The sequence below is a fragment of the Stegostoma tigrinum genome, chromosome 38, assembly GCF_030684315.1.
Source record: "Stegostoma tigrinum isolate sSteTig4 chromosome 38, sSteTig4.hap1, whole genome shotgun sequence".
NCBI lineage: Eukaryota > Metazoa > Chordata > Chondrichthyes > Orectolobiformes > Stegostomatidae > Stegostoma > Stegostoma tigrinum.
The window spans coordinates 2,973,759-2,988,327 of NC_081391.1; the positions used below are offsets into that span (position 1 = coordinate 2,973,759).

At 45.4% G+C, this 14,569-nt stretch overlaps 2 protein-coding genes across 7 annotated transcripts in view; one reads left to right on the forward strand and one right to left on the reverse strand.

Annotated features, from left to right (window-relative positions):
* fam234b (family with sequence similarity 234 member B) overlaps positions 1 to 14,569 on the reverse strand; it is a 58,856-nt gene that overhangs the window by 34,405 nt on the left and 9,882 nt on the right. For 4 of the 5 annotated variants that reach the window (XM_048521003.2, XM_048521004.2, XM_048521008.2 and 1 more), the window contains exons 4-5: positions 8,006 to 8,191; positions 1,732 to 1,862 (exon numbers count right to left, since the gene is read on the reverse strand). In XM_048521003.2, the coding sequence (XP_048376960.1) occupies positions 1,732 to 1,862; positions 8,006 to 8,191 (317 nt within the window). The remainder of the gene's footprint in view (positions 1 to 1,731; positions 1,863 to 8,005; positions 8,192 to 14,569) is intronic. The other variant, XM_048521007.2, reaches the window with a different exon arrangement.
* The window catches only part of ddx59 (DEAD (Asp-Glu-Ala-Asp) box polypeptide 59), a 60,717-nt gene that overhangs the window by 9,955 nt on the left and 36,193 nt on the right, over positions 1 to 14,569 (forward strand). The window lies entirely within an intron of this gene.

Genomic DNA, 14,569 nt, shown 5'->3' on the forward strand with positions numbered 1-14,569 from the left:
GATTTTGTTTGAGGGAGGAGCAGTGGTGAGTAGGTGATGGGGTCAGCAGCCAAGAGTTGGAACAAGATTTCAGTTCCTCTAACTTTTCCCAGCAAACTATTAAGGTTACTGAGTTAGAACCTTCTGAAGCTTCTAACTGAGAGCTGGGGACATTTTCAGAGACTTCCATGCACCAGGGATGCCCACTGGAATATTCAACTTCCCAAGCAATTCCCAGCTGTGTTGGGACATCCTCAATGTCTAAAGCACAACTCCAGTCTCTGCTTCAACGACTATCTTACTATCAGAAGATCTGGACCTGTGTGGTAAGAATAGCAAATGCAGCAAGTTTCCAGAACACGGTCAGAGTGTGTTGAGGGGGAAGAATATCAGTTAAAAACAGGCTAAACCCCATAAGATCCATCAGCTGCTTCAGAGAAGCTACAATCACAGCAGTGAGGTTCAGACAGTTAGCATTTCAAATGAATTTAATAACAGAAGGGAGAGTATTTTGATTGAACGGACTCTTGAGCAACATTAAGAAATACTTACTGACACAACAGTTCAGTGGAGTCAGGAGACATATACTTGTGCTGTTTCATTTGACAAATAAATCCCCCCTCCAAGTACGGATAGGTTGTGGTATCTCCTTTCACCAACTGACTATGCTCTAACGGACAGCAGCAGTATTCTGGGGGTGCTTACTGCGAGGAGAATGTACCTTAAATACCCATCATGTTATACTCACCCTAATACTGACAAACAGGAAAATGTTGCTGCATGTGCCTGCAGGAGACACTGCACCTTTTGCTAGTTTGTTAGAGCTGTTATTTTATCCATGCAACTGCCCATTACATGTGGCCAACGGATCACAGTATCAACATTAACAGCAGGTAGGTTTACTCAAATCTGGGCCACACTCGCAGTGTGCATGAATACTTGGCAATAGCTGGGGAAGGGTATGCGTGCTCCCGAACAGGCGCAATGTGTACGCAGCTCTGATAACCAAATCAAGAGATGATGGGAAATGAAGTGATCATTTTTATCCGCACTTTAACCTAGCAATGAACCCAAATGCAAGTAAACAAAATCAGGCTGGTGGCTGGGCTCACAGTCTGAGAAAACGACATCAGGGAGATAATAACCAAGGAGGGTACAGAACTAAATATTCAACAGCATCACTGTATTCCTTCAGAATGCTCTGAAATATTTAACATCCAATGGGTCATCTGCGAAGTGGGGTCATTGGTAATATTGTGCGCAGGAAGATCCCATTACCAACCAGGGTGACTGCTCAATGAGTCTGCTTTATCTCTTGTGTCGTTTTTTGGACAGGATGCTGGCTCAGGCAGTGGGAGAACTCTCTGCTCTGTTTATATCCACAAGAACCCAGTTTAATATATCCCCCAAGGTGATACGTTCTGACAAACACACACTCCTTCAGGTCAGAACATGATTGTCAGCAAAGGGGTAAACTTTCACCTGTACATTTTAACTCCTCCGACTTACAGAAAGAAGGCAACAAACAGGAGAGCTCCCACCCAAATTTGTTCAAGGTGTCCAAATGCTGGAATGGAAATTGACTCCCAGAATATTCTGACTCAGAGGCAAGAGCAGTACCACTGAACCAAGCCAGCACTTACTAGGCATCAAGGGTGATTAGCACCCTAACCGCGGAGGATGGCATCCTGTGGCTATTGCACTGGAAGCTCTGCAGTTGTTGTCAATCGAAGGTTGAGTGTTGGTCCATACCAGTGCAGTAGGTCTGCTCCCGAGCAGCAAGTCTGCAAATCCGTCACCATCTATGTCTGGGAGCAGCACAGCTGGGGCAGCTGGAGTCTGGTGGGACTGGTACATGCTCTTCACTTCCCACAGGCTACTTCCTGAAAATTAACAGGGAACAATGTGATTACTTACAACAGAATGATTGCTTTGTAATTACATGGTAATAGACAGAGTGCTCTGTAACACAGTGCTCAACCAGATAGAGTGTATACTTTGTACCAAGAGGGTCTGGTCACACAGAACCCTGAAATAACACAAGGTACTGTCATAGACAGAAAACTCTAACAGAGTCCTATGGAGCTTGTAGGCTTGTGCATGATTCATGATCCAAGACAAACACGTTTGCAGTTAATGTTTTGCAGCTTGAGAAACAGGCTCACAATCACTGACCAGGAGACAAGATGCAGACACTGCAACACATTGGGTGTGGGATAAGCGGTTTGAATATTGTGTTTCAGGAAGTGGTCAGACCCATAAGGATTGGATAACCTGATTTGGTCCAGGGTCAGGGACTGGGTGGGTGCTTGCGTGTAAGGCAGTTAGAAGAGGAAGATTCTAAGCCCTTGGAAATATTCAATTGTTTTGAAATTCTGGCAAGCTACATGGAAGACAGCAGGTAAATGAGCAAACTGACTATGGCATTGTGGCCCAGGAGGTCACTGGAGTGGGTGGTGTTGAGGTTGTATGCGACAGTACAGTCAAGGGGACAGATACAGTTCTCTTATGTAAAGAGCTAGAGTCCAGAAGGTTGTGTCACATGTAGTTGTCATGTCCACATGGGTCCTAAAGACATAGATAGCAATAGTACAGAGGGAGTATGAGAAGCTAGGAGCTAAATTAAAAAGCAGTACTTTCAAGGTAATAATCGCTGAATTATCATCAGAACTAAGGCACTGGCATCATAACTGGGGAAAATGGGGAGTTGTACCACTGGGATGGTCTTCATTTGAATTATGCTTGGACCAGTGTTCTGCGGATTACATAGCTACAGTAGTAGAAGTGGCTTTAAACTAAATTGTGCAGTTGAGGAAACGTATAATAAAATAAAGGGAGAGGACAAGGCAAAATAGCATGACTGCAATTAGGATGATGATAACATGACAGCAAGGGACACAGTACATAAAGAGAGCACCAGCAAATAAAGGTAACTATTGCTCAGTAGATACAGAATTTAAACATTGCTCATAGCCATCAGATCTCAAATATTGTTAAAAAGAGACACAAAGTTTACGCTTTTCATCTCGCACCCTTCAAGATAGACAGACAAGAAATCAAACTTGCAATGGGAGCATCGATTTATACAGTACAAGATGAGGCTGTTGAGAAATTGAACAACAGTTGTCATGGAGAGGTAATAGGAACTGTTAACTGTCAATCTTCATCAGTTGGAAAAAATACTCAGACCAAGCAGACGCTCAGTGGATGGGATGCTCCCATGGGGAATGCAACAGACACTCGCAGTTTCCATGATCCTTATTTGTGCAGTTGGTAAAGCACGCGCGGTTTTGGCTTGATGGCAGCACCCTGCTATCATGTGTATTTACGGCAAAAGTGACCTTCCATGAGTGTGGTCCCATACAACTAGCAATGATTTGATTAGGGTACTCATCATCATGTAGGATAGGTCTGATATGCCCCAAATCAACACATGTTGAGCAGATGGCTCGGGCACTATTCACTTGGCTGCCTATAAGCTTTTTCGTGTAACATGTGGAATATAGGAATCCCAATGTATATACTGACCAGTGTACATAGCTTTTGGTAGGCAGCCACAGAGAACATACTAACAGATTTTTCAACTAACGCATTGAAGAAAGGGAGCTTATTTCAATGGTAATACTATTTCAATAAGAAATTTGAGCTGATTAAGCCATGTCAAGAAATTCTTTAATGCAGTTGAGGATTCAAATATCGCAAATGCATTATCCACATATCAGAAGAATGAAAAGAGAAGATAGTTAGTGGTGATTCCAGGCAAGACATGCTTTTCATAGTATAGAGTGAAATGTTAGCAACAGGTGGGCCTAGAAGGAACCACGTTGTTACTTTGCAGTAAACTCATGAGTGGATTTCTCATACTAACAGGATATTGCCTTCAAAGCAAAAAACGTTTTGCCTTTCAAACAAATGCCTAATGTGATCAGTGCTGGTGGGGTATCAGGTATGTAGGAAGAACATCCCAATAACTGGCAGACCATAATCAAACAACACATTACTCTGACCAATTGCAATGGTCACCCCAATCCAGATTATCCCAAAGTAGAAGTTAATTTCAGATCATCAGTTGGGCTTACAGTGCAATACATTGGTACATTTGAGAAACTTATATATATTTATTAATACACAGGACCTATTCTATGTATGCCAAAAGAAGTTGTGCATACAGTGCACCTATCTCATCAAGAAATGGGTCAGGGTACTCTCAGTTCCTGCTGCACTCCCTGAACAATCAAAGACTACCTGCCTACACTGAGATAACAAGGTGTACAGCTGGATGAACACAGCAGGCCAAGCGGCATCAGAGGAGAAAAGCTGACGTTTCGGGTCTAGACCCGAAACGTCAGCTTTCCTGCTCCTCAGATGCTGCCTGGCCTGCTGTGTTCATCCAGCTCTACACTTTGTTCTCTCAGATTCTCCAACATCGGCAGTTCCCACTATCTCTGCCTACACAGTACTTTTTCAGGTAAAATTGACATCTCTATAGCAATCAAGGTCAACCAATGAGCTCCTTCTTTTCTTGCTGTATTATTGGTGCTTTCTTTCCAAACGTGGTTTCTTGAATGTTGGGCCAGAAGAGTGCAAGACATATTTGAATTTGTGTCTTATGAGCAATGTTTAAGATCAAATGGCCGTTACAGAGAAAGTTGCAACAGGACAAACATTGGACTGTAATATTCAGAAGAACAGGGCACCTTTCTTAAAAAAAGGAACCTCAGAAAGGTGGAGAAGTAGCTCTATTAATTAAGAATGGAAAGTGCACAATAGTGAGAGATTGTTTCAGTATTAAGCGTCAAGATACAGAATCAGTTGGGATAGCAAAGTCAGTATGGAAGTAATTTATAGGCCTGCACTGCAAGCACAATGTAGGACAGGATAACAGGAAAAAATAATGGGGGCTGGTGAGAAACGTCTGGCAATAATCATGGGTGGTTTTAAATCTACATACGGTTTGAAGAAATCACATTGGCAAATTTTGGCATCGTTTCAGGACAGCTTCAAAGAACAATCAAGTTCTAAAGCAACCCAGAGAGCAGCTGTTCTAGATCGGGTAATGTTCAGTGAGACATAAGGGGGTATATTTTTAAGGAGAGAGGAGGAAGGTTTAAAATAGACATGACAGGCAACTTTTTTTTTAAACACAGTGTGGTTCTTATGTGCAATGAACTTCCAAAGGTGGGTGTGGGTAAAAGTTACAACATTGAAAAGACATTTGGATCAGTACATGAATAAGAAATGTTTGGAGGGATATGGGCCACGTGCAGGCAGGTGGGACTAGTTTAGTTTGAGATGAAAGTCAGCATGGACTGGTTGGACCAAAGGGCCTGTTTCCATACTATATGACTCTATGACACTGTAGTAACTTATGATCTGATGGTCAAGCCATCTGTAGGTACCAGGGAACATAGTTTAGTTTGTGGGAAAGAAATGAGTCTAAGATTAGAGTTTTAAACCCTCATAATTGCCATTGTGCAAGTTTATAGACTGAGCTAGTTATTGTGAACTGAAAACGTAGGTTAACAGATAGATCAGTAGAGATAGAGTGCACTCATTTAGGCAGACATTTCATAACACTCAGAAAAGATGTATTTTACAGAAATAAAAAGATTCCAGAGTAAGGATGGTCCATCATTAGCCATTCAAGAAAGTTTAAAGATACAATCAATTGAAAAATTTGATTTCAAAGTAGCAGGTCAAAAATTGGACAGAACGGATAAAACAGGAAAGAATAACCAAAACACAAGTGGGCAGAATTTACAGTAGAGGAAATGGGCTAGAAATTAAAAATCAGATACTAAGAGTTTCTACAGGAATTTAGAAGGAAAACTAAAGTGAATGCTGGTTCTCCAGAGGGTGTACTAAGGAATTCTCCAGTACAGAAGGAGAATAACTTGAATGAGAATTGGAATACAGTAATGTATGAACATTGCTGGATTGCAAAGGATTTATCATGTGTTTGCTTGGAATTGCAAAGTCAAAGTGTTCTATTCGCTGTTTACAAAAAAACTGAGTAACTTGGATCAGCTGAGCTTTTAGAGAGAAATAGGAGTTTTATTGCTTTAATTGTTAAGAAAACAGACCTGAAAAACCCTAACAGATCTATGCTGTCATCATCTAACATCAGCTTCTGGACAGAGGTTATCGGTGTTTTTTTTTCAGTTCACATCTGGAAATTGTGAGCAGTTGCTGGACAGGTTTATAAGGGCAAGTTGTACTGAGACAGTCACAGTTTGGGCTGAAATCAGAACTCTATCTTCTGGGATCCTGACAAAGGGTGACTGGACCCGAAACATTAACTCTGATTTCTCTCCACAGATGCTGTCAAACCTGCTGAGTTTTTCCAGCAGTTTGTTTTTGCTTGATCTACAGCATTCATGGTGTTTTTGGTTTTTACTCTCTATATCCTTCTTTGTGAGGTAGTTTGAAAAAACCTTCTGAAGTTTCAAGTATCGGCACCTCTGTTTCTCAGCTGAATCTGAAATCTCGTCTAAAGATTTTCCATTATTCTGTGACTGTTAGCAATCAAATCTTATCAAAAGAAGTCAGAGGAATTGTGAGCGGTCAACCTACTTTTGACATCTGAACTCACCGCTTGACCTATATGGGTGTTTGATTTTTGCCCCCATCAATCTAAACTTTTTTCTCCACCCCATTATTGCTCTGCAGTCTTATGAATGTCTTTGTGCTATGTACGAATGTGGAATTATGTTTAGGATTAAGGGGCACATTGTTCAATTCACATAGTAGGAGCACATTATTGCCAACGCTGGAGGGTCAGGCAACATCCACGGTGAGAGGGCAAGCTCATGTTTTGAGTCTGAAGAGTCATTTAGACTTGAAATATTATCTTACTGTCAGTCCATGGATGCTGCCTGACCCACTGTGATTTCTAGCATTTTTTGTTTTTAATTCACATAGTAGCTAGTTAAAACCAGCTTGCCACTTATTTTAAGAATAAGTTTGCCTACAATAATGGTGTTATTTTTCAGTTTATTGAAAAGGTTGGTGGAAGTCTATTTCCTTTTAGGTGATGTTAGGAAAGTGAAAGAAATGGACCACTTAAGTGATTGAATAAAGTATTTATACTTTTTGTATGGCACATGGCGTAATGGAGCTTGACTTCCAGCGCACTGCTCCTACCAGAGTCACAGCCATGTCCTGATACAAGAGTCACAAAACGTTAGTATGCAGGTGCAGGGAGTGATTAAGGAGGCAAACAGTATGTTGACATTTTTTGCAAGGGGGAGTGAAATACATACGGGAAGTTTCGCTACAGTTGTTCGAAGTATTGGTGAGACTACATCTAGTAGTCCTGTGTACAATTTTTGTCTCCTTTTAGAAGAATGAATATAACTGCATCAGCAGTAGTACAGAGAAGGGTCAGATTCCTTGGATGAAGGGGGGGGGGGGGGGGGGGGGGGAGGGTCAGACAGGATGAGTCTGTATCCATTCAGGTTTGAAAGAATAACAGGTGCTCTCATTGAGATGTCTAAAATCCTGAGCAGAATTGATGCTGAAAGATTGCTTCCTCTTATGGGAGAGACTAGAGCGCAAGGTCACAGTCTAAAAATAAGGGATTTAAGACAGACCTGAGTGAAAAAGGTTTATTGGGCCTCTGAAATTCTCTTCCTAACAGTGTGATGGAGGCAGGATTGTTGAGTATTTTTAATGCAGAGTTAAATAGATTATTGAATTCAAAGGCTAGCGTGGAAATTCAGCAAAGCAGATTTGAGGCTACACTTAGATCAGCCATGATGCAATCAAACAAGAGACCAGACTTGAGATGCTAAAAAGCATATTCTTTCTTTAATTTGTATGTGTCTAGAGTGCACTCTCCAACACAGAGACCAGAAGAACTACAGATGCTGTAAAACAGAAACAAGCTCAGTAGGTCTGGCAGCACCTGTGGAGCCGGTTAGTTGCATAGCCCACTTCAATAAAAAAGAAACTTGTGAAGATTCTGATAATGTCACATGGGTCTGAGAACAGGTCTCCAGGATGTTACTGTTAGGGAATGCTGTACCTGAGCTGCTGTTAACAGCCTTCAATATGTGACTGATTCCAATCAGCAGGCAGACGGAACCTGGCCCCCCTAGATAGCCGATGCCGCACTGGATAAACTTCAGTTGCTCTGGGGCCAGGGCTGTCCATAGAACGTTACCGTCAACCCCAGATAACACTGCTACCGACACGTGAAGTTTCAATGCAGCTGCAGAGAAAGCAGACAATCAGACAATTCATGATATCGCCAGCATCCTGAGTTACCAGCTCCTCCATTACATAAGTGATATATTATTCTGCAAGCTTCCCAGTTTTCTGGCTGACTCTCACTTACAGTTCCTCTCCTCCGAGTTGCCAACTATCAGGGGTCAGCCCATGTAGCAAAGCGTTAGCAGTCTGTTCCACCACAGGCAGGGGAAAAGCTGGCCCTGCAGCTATTTGCCCTCTAACCCAAATGGCCAGGAGTGTGCAGTCACCAGGAGCAATCATGAGCAGGAAACCTGGATGAACCAACCAATTCTGGGGATCAGGCTAACTTTCTTGTTACATGATGCAGACCCCTTGGCTCCTGTTGGCAGACAGCTGCCAGAGCTTCTCCAGAAGGTGATTTTTAGTAGTGATTCAAGAGGGCAAGCTTCAATGGCCAACCAGTGCTGGCCTAGACAGCATCACTCATGTCCCAAGAATGGTTCATTTGAAAAACAAATAACATTTAACACTTAGTACAGAAAGGTTTTCTTAATTAGTTCAAAGTGTGCTTTTTTTTTGCTAATTTGCCTTGCTTTTATAGATCACTGAGGGGCTTTCCAGCTGCCTATAACTGCAATGTTAAAAAGTTCTGTTTGTCACAGGTCATCCTCTTCTCAATGGAGGCGATCATGTCCCTCTTTACTGTCTTCACGGCAGAGAGCCACATGGACTCTGGTTCAGCTCATTCTACTTAAAACAAACATGTTTGAACTGGTCAGCTAGCAAACGGACAACTGTCTGTCACCAAACCAAAACCATGTGGCAACACAACAACAATTTACATTTTCATACTGCCTTTAATGTAATAGGATATCCAAGATAATTCACGAGAACATTATCAAATGAAACAGTCACAGAAAGAGCTATCAGGACAGCTGACCCAAGTTCTGAGCAAGTATTGGACCTGAAACATGAACTCTAATTGCTCTTCACAGATGCTGCCAGATCTACTGAGCTTTTCCAGTAATTTCTGTTTTTGTTGCAAGTGAACAACAGCTTGGCGAAAGAGGTAAGTTTTAAGGCGATAGGAGGTTAGACATAGAGAGAGGGTATTCCAGAGTAAGCTGAAGGCACAGCCACCAATGTGAGCAACTAAAATTGGAAAGTGCAAAAGACGAGAGAGTTAGAGGAGCTTAGAGACCTTGAACTCCTATAGGGCTGCAGGAAATTATTGAAAAGGAAAGGGAGTGATCTCAGAGAAATAGGGTGAAGGATTTTAAATTAGAGGTGTTGTCAGCTCAGAAACAATGAAGTGTGCAAGTTGATAGTTAAAAACACTTGGTGAGAGTTAGGATACTGCCATTACAGTTTTGGATGTATGCAAGTTGATGTAGGTTGGAAGCTGGGGATCTGGCTGGGAAACCAAGTGGAGGTAATAAAGGCAGGAATAAGGCCTTTGGCAGCAGGTGGGTCCAACTAGATTATGTTACGGAGATAGAAGTGGGGTACCTTGAAATCAAGAGCAACATACAGAGTACGGTCTGGCTCAGCTTCGGGCAGTTGCCGAGAATGGTAAGGGTATCAGGGAACAAGAGATTACGGCAGGGACCAGCGCAATGGCTTCAGCTTTTATTTGCAATCATATGGTTTATCTGAACAGACTATTGGGAGATACAGCAGGGACAGTGTCAATAACATACTAGATGACACAGAAAGGAGAGGATCACTGAGATACAGCAGGGTCAGTAGCGGTGAGACAGGACAGTGTCACTGAGATACGGAGAGACGCGCACACCAGGGAGAGAGTCACTGAGAGAGACAGAGAGAGACAGACACACAAGGTTCAGTGCCACAGACAGACACAAGGAGAGCGAGAGCGAGACAGAGACAGAGACAGAGAGAGAAAGACAGACACACAAGATTCAGTGTCCCAGAGATACTGAGAGGCATACACATGAGGTTCAGTGTCCCAGAGATACTGAGAGGCATACACACGAGATTCAGTGTCCCAGAGATACTGAGAGGCATACACACGAGATTCAGTGTGCCAGAGATACTGTGAGGCATACACACGAGATTCAGTGTCCCAGAGATCCTGAGATGCACACACACACAAGGTTCAGTGTCACTGAGAGAGACAGACACGAGGTTCAGTGTCCCAGAGATACTGGGAGGCGCACACACACGAGATTGTGTGTCCCAGAGATACTGACAGGCATACACACGAGATTCAGTGACCCAGAGATATTGAGAGGCATACACACGAGATTCAGTGTCCCAGAGATATTGAGAGGCGTACACACTTGGGATTCAGTGTTCCAGAGGTACTGAGAGGTGCGCACACACACGAGATTCAGTGTCCCGGAGATACTGAGAGGCATATACACGAGATTCAGTGTCCCAGAGGTACTGAGAGGCATACACACGAGATTCAGTGTCCCAGAGATAGAAAGGCTTACACACGAGATTCTTTGTCCCAGAGATACTGAGAGGCATACACACACGAAATTCAGTGTCCCAGAGGTACTGAGAGGCGCACACACACAAGATTCAGTGTCAATGAGAGGCACAGACACGAGGTTCATAAGTCCATAAGACATAGGAGCAGAAGTTAGCTCATACAGCCTGCTCCAATTTCAACCATGGCTGATAAGTTTCTCAACCCCATTCTCCTCATATCCCTTGATCCCCTTGACAATCAAGAACCTATCTATCTCCATCTTAGATCTACTCAGCCACCTGGCCTCCACAACCCTCTGTGGCAGTGAATTCCATCGATTCACCACTCTTGGGCTATAGAATTTTCTTTGTCTTTGTTTGAAAAGGTCTTCCTGTACTCTAAGGCTGTGCCCTCAAGTCCAAGTCTCTCCTACCAATGGAAACATCTCTCCAATATCCACTCTGTCCAGGCCATTCAGTATTCTGTAAGTTTCAATTAGATCTCCCCTCATCCTTCTAAACTCCATTAAGTATAGACTTAGAGTTTCAAATGATCCTCATATGATAAGCTTTCCAATCCTGGGACCATTCTTATGAACATTCTCTGAACCTGCTCCAGGGCCAGTACATCTTTCCTGAGATATGGGGCCCAAAACTGCACACAATACTCCCAACTGGCCTGACCAGAGCCTTGTAGAGCATCAGTAGTATATCCCTGCTTTTACATTCAAGTCCTCTCAAAGTAAATGCCAACATTGCATCTGCCTTCCTAGCTACGGCCTCAACATACAACTTCACCCTGAGAGAAGCCTGAGCTAGAACTCCCAAGTCTCTTTGCACTTCAGACTTCTGAATCTTCTCCCCATTTAGAAAATAGTCCATACGTCTATCCTGTGAGGCTGGATGAACACAGCAGGCCAAGCAGCATCTCAGGAGCACAAAAGCTGACATTTCGGGCCTAGACCCTTCATCAGGGAGGGGGATGGGGAGAGGGAACTGGAATAAATAGGGAGAGAGGCGGAGGCGGACCGAAGATGGAGAGAAAAGAAGATAGGTGGAGACAAGAGAGTTGCAATGGGAGAGAGATTCCCTGAGGTTGGTCCGGAGGGAGGAGATACTATTTTAACCTCACTGCGAAGCCTCTTCCAGGGATGCCTAACCTGAAGAAGTTACCGTCCTCCCTCCGGACCAACCTCAGGGAATCTCTCTCCCATTGCAACTCTCTTGTCTCCACCTATCTTCTTTTCTCTCCATCTTCGGTCCACCTCCCCCTCTCTCCCTATTTATTCCAGTTCCCTCTCCCCATCCCCCTCTCTGATGAAGGGTCTAGGCCCGAAACGTCAGCTTTTGTGCTCCTGAGATGCTGCTTGGCCTGCTGTGTTCATCCAGCCTCACATTTTATTATCTTGGAATTCTCCAGCATCTGCAGTTCCCATTATCTCTCATACGTCTATCCTTTTTAACCAAAGTGCACGACCTCTCACTTTCCTACGTTGTAATCCATCTGCCACTTCTTTGCCCACTCTCCCAACTTGTTCAAATCCCTCTGCAGCATTCCCTGCATCCTCAAAACTACCTGTCCCTCTACCTATCTTTGTACAATCTGCAGACTTAGCCAGAATGCCCTCAGTTTCTTCATCCAGATCATTAATGTATCAGGTGAAAATTGCGGTCCCATCAATGACCCTTATGGAACACCACTTGTCATAGAGATGTTGAGAGAGACACACATGCGTGCGCGCAGGCACACATACACAAGGCACAGTGTGACAGTCTCACTGAGAGGCATACGTGCACCGGGGACAGTCTCACTGAGACGCACCACAGGTTCAGTGTCACCAAGGTATTGAGTGACACGCACATCAGGGATGGGGTCACCGAGACACTGACAGACACATGCACCTGGGACAGGCTCACCGAGACACTGACAGACACATGCACCGGGGACAGGCACACCGAGACACGGACAGGCACACCGAGACACTGACAGACACACGCACCGGGGACAGGCTCACCGACACACTGACAGACACGCGCGCCCGGGAAAGGCTCACCGAGACACTGACAGACACGTGCACCGGGGACAGGGTCACCGAGACACTGACAGACACGTGCGCCCGGGAAAGGCTCACCGAGACACTGACAGACACGTGCACCAGGGACAGGGTCACCGAGACACTGACAGACACGCGCACCGGGGACAGGCTCACCGAGACACTGACAGACACGTGCGCCCGGGAAAGGCTCACCGAGACACTGACAGACACGTGCGCCCGGGAAAGGCTCACCGAGACACTGACAGACACGTGCACCGGGGACAGGGTCACCGAGACACTGACAGACACGCGCACCGGGGACAGGCTCACTGAGACACTGAGACACGCACGCCCGGGAAAGGGTCACCGAGACACTGACACACTCACCGGGGACAGGGTCACCGAGACACTGACAGACACGTGCACCGGGGACAGGGTCACCGAGACACTGACAGACACGTGCGCCCGGGAAAGGCTCACCGAGACACTGACAGACACGCGCACCGGGGACGGGGTCACAGAGACACTGACAGACACGCGCACCGGGGACGGGGTCACAGAGACACTGACAGACACGCGCACCGGGGACGGGGTCACAGAGACACTGACACACACGCGCACCGGGGACGGGGTCACAGAGACACTGACAGACACGCGCACCGGGGACAGGCTCACTCAGACACTGAGACACGCACGCCCGGGAAAGGCTCACTGAGACACTGACAGACACGCACGCCGGGGACAGGGTCACCGAGACACTGACAGACACACGCACCAGGGACGGGGTCACTGAGATACTGACAGACATGCACGCCGGGGACGGGGTCACCGAGACACTGACAGACTCGTGCACCAGGGACGGGGTAACCGAGACACTGACAGACAGGCACGCCGGGGACGGGGTCACCGAGACACTGACAGACATGCACGCCGGGGACGGGGTCACCAAGTCACTGACAGACTCGCGCACCAGGGACGGGGTCACCGAGACACTGACAGACATGCACGCCGGGGATGGGGTCACCGAGACACTTACAGACACCTGCACCGGAGACAGGGTCACCGAGACACTGACAAACACGCGCACCGGGGACAGGGTCACCGAGACACTGACAGACACGCGCACCGGGGACAGGGTCACCGAGACACTGACAGACACGCGCACCCGAGCCAGTGTCCTTAAGATACTGAGGCACACGCCTGGGAAGACAAAGGGCACTGGTGGAGGCTTGCTTTTCAGACAGGAGGCTCATGACCAGTGGTATTTCACGAGGATCAGTGCTGGGTCCTGTGCTTTTTGTGATTTATATAAACGGTTTGGATGTAAACATAGGAGATATGGTTGGTACTTTTGCTGACGGCAAAGTTGTACATGTAATAAACAGCAAAGAAAGTTACCTCAAGAGTACTACACGATCTTGATCAGATGGGCCAATGGGCTGAGGAGTGGCATTCGGGGTTTAATATAGATAAATGTGAGGTGCTGCATTTTGGAAATCAAATCAGGGCAGGGCTTATACACTTTAATGGTAAGGGTCTGCAGAACGTTGCTGAACAAAGTGACCTTGGCGCGCAGGTTCATATTTCCTTAAAAATTGTCCCAAATAGTTAGGGTAGAGAAGAGGGTATTTGGTTTGGTTGCATTCATTGGTCAGTACACCGACTATAAGAGTTGGGAGGTCATGTTGCAGCTGTACAGACATTGGCTAGGCCACTTTTGGAATAGTGTATGCAATTGTGGTCTCCCTGTCATAGGAGGGATGTTGTGAAAGGGTTTGGAAACAATTTACAAGGATGTTGCCAGGGTTGGAGGGTTTGAGCTATCTGGGGAGTCTGAATAGGCTGGGGCTATTTTCTCTGGAATGTCAGAGGCTGAGGGGTAACCTCATAGAGGTTTATAAAATCATGTGGGCATGGGATAA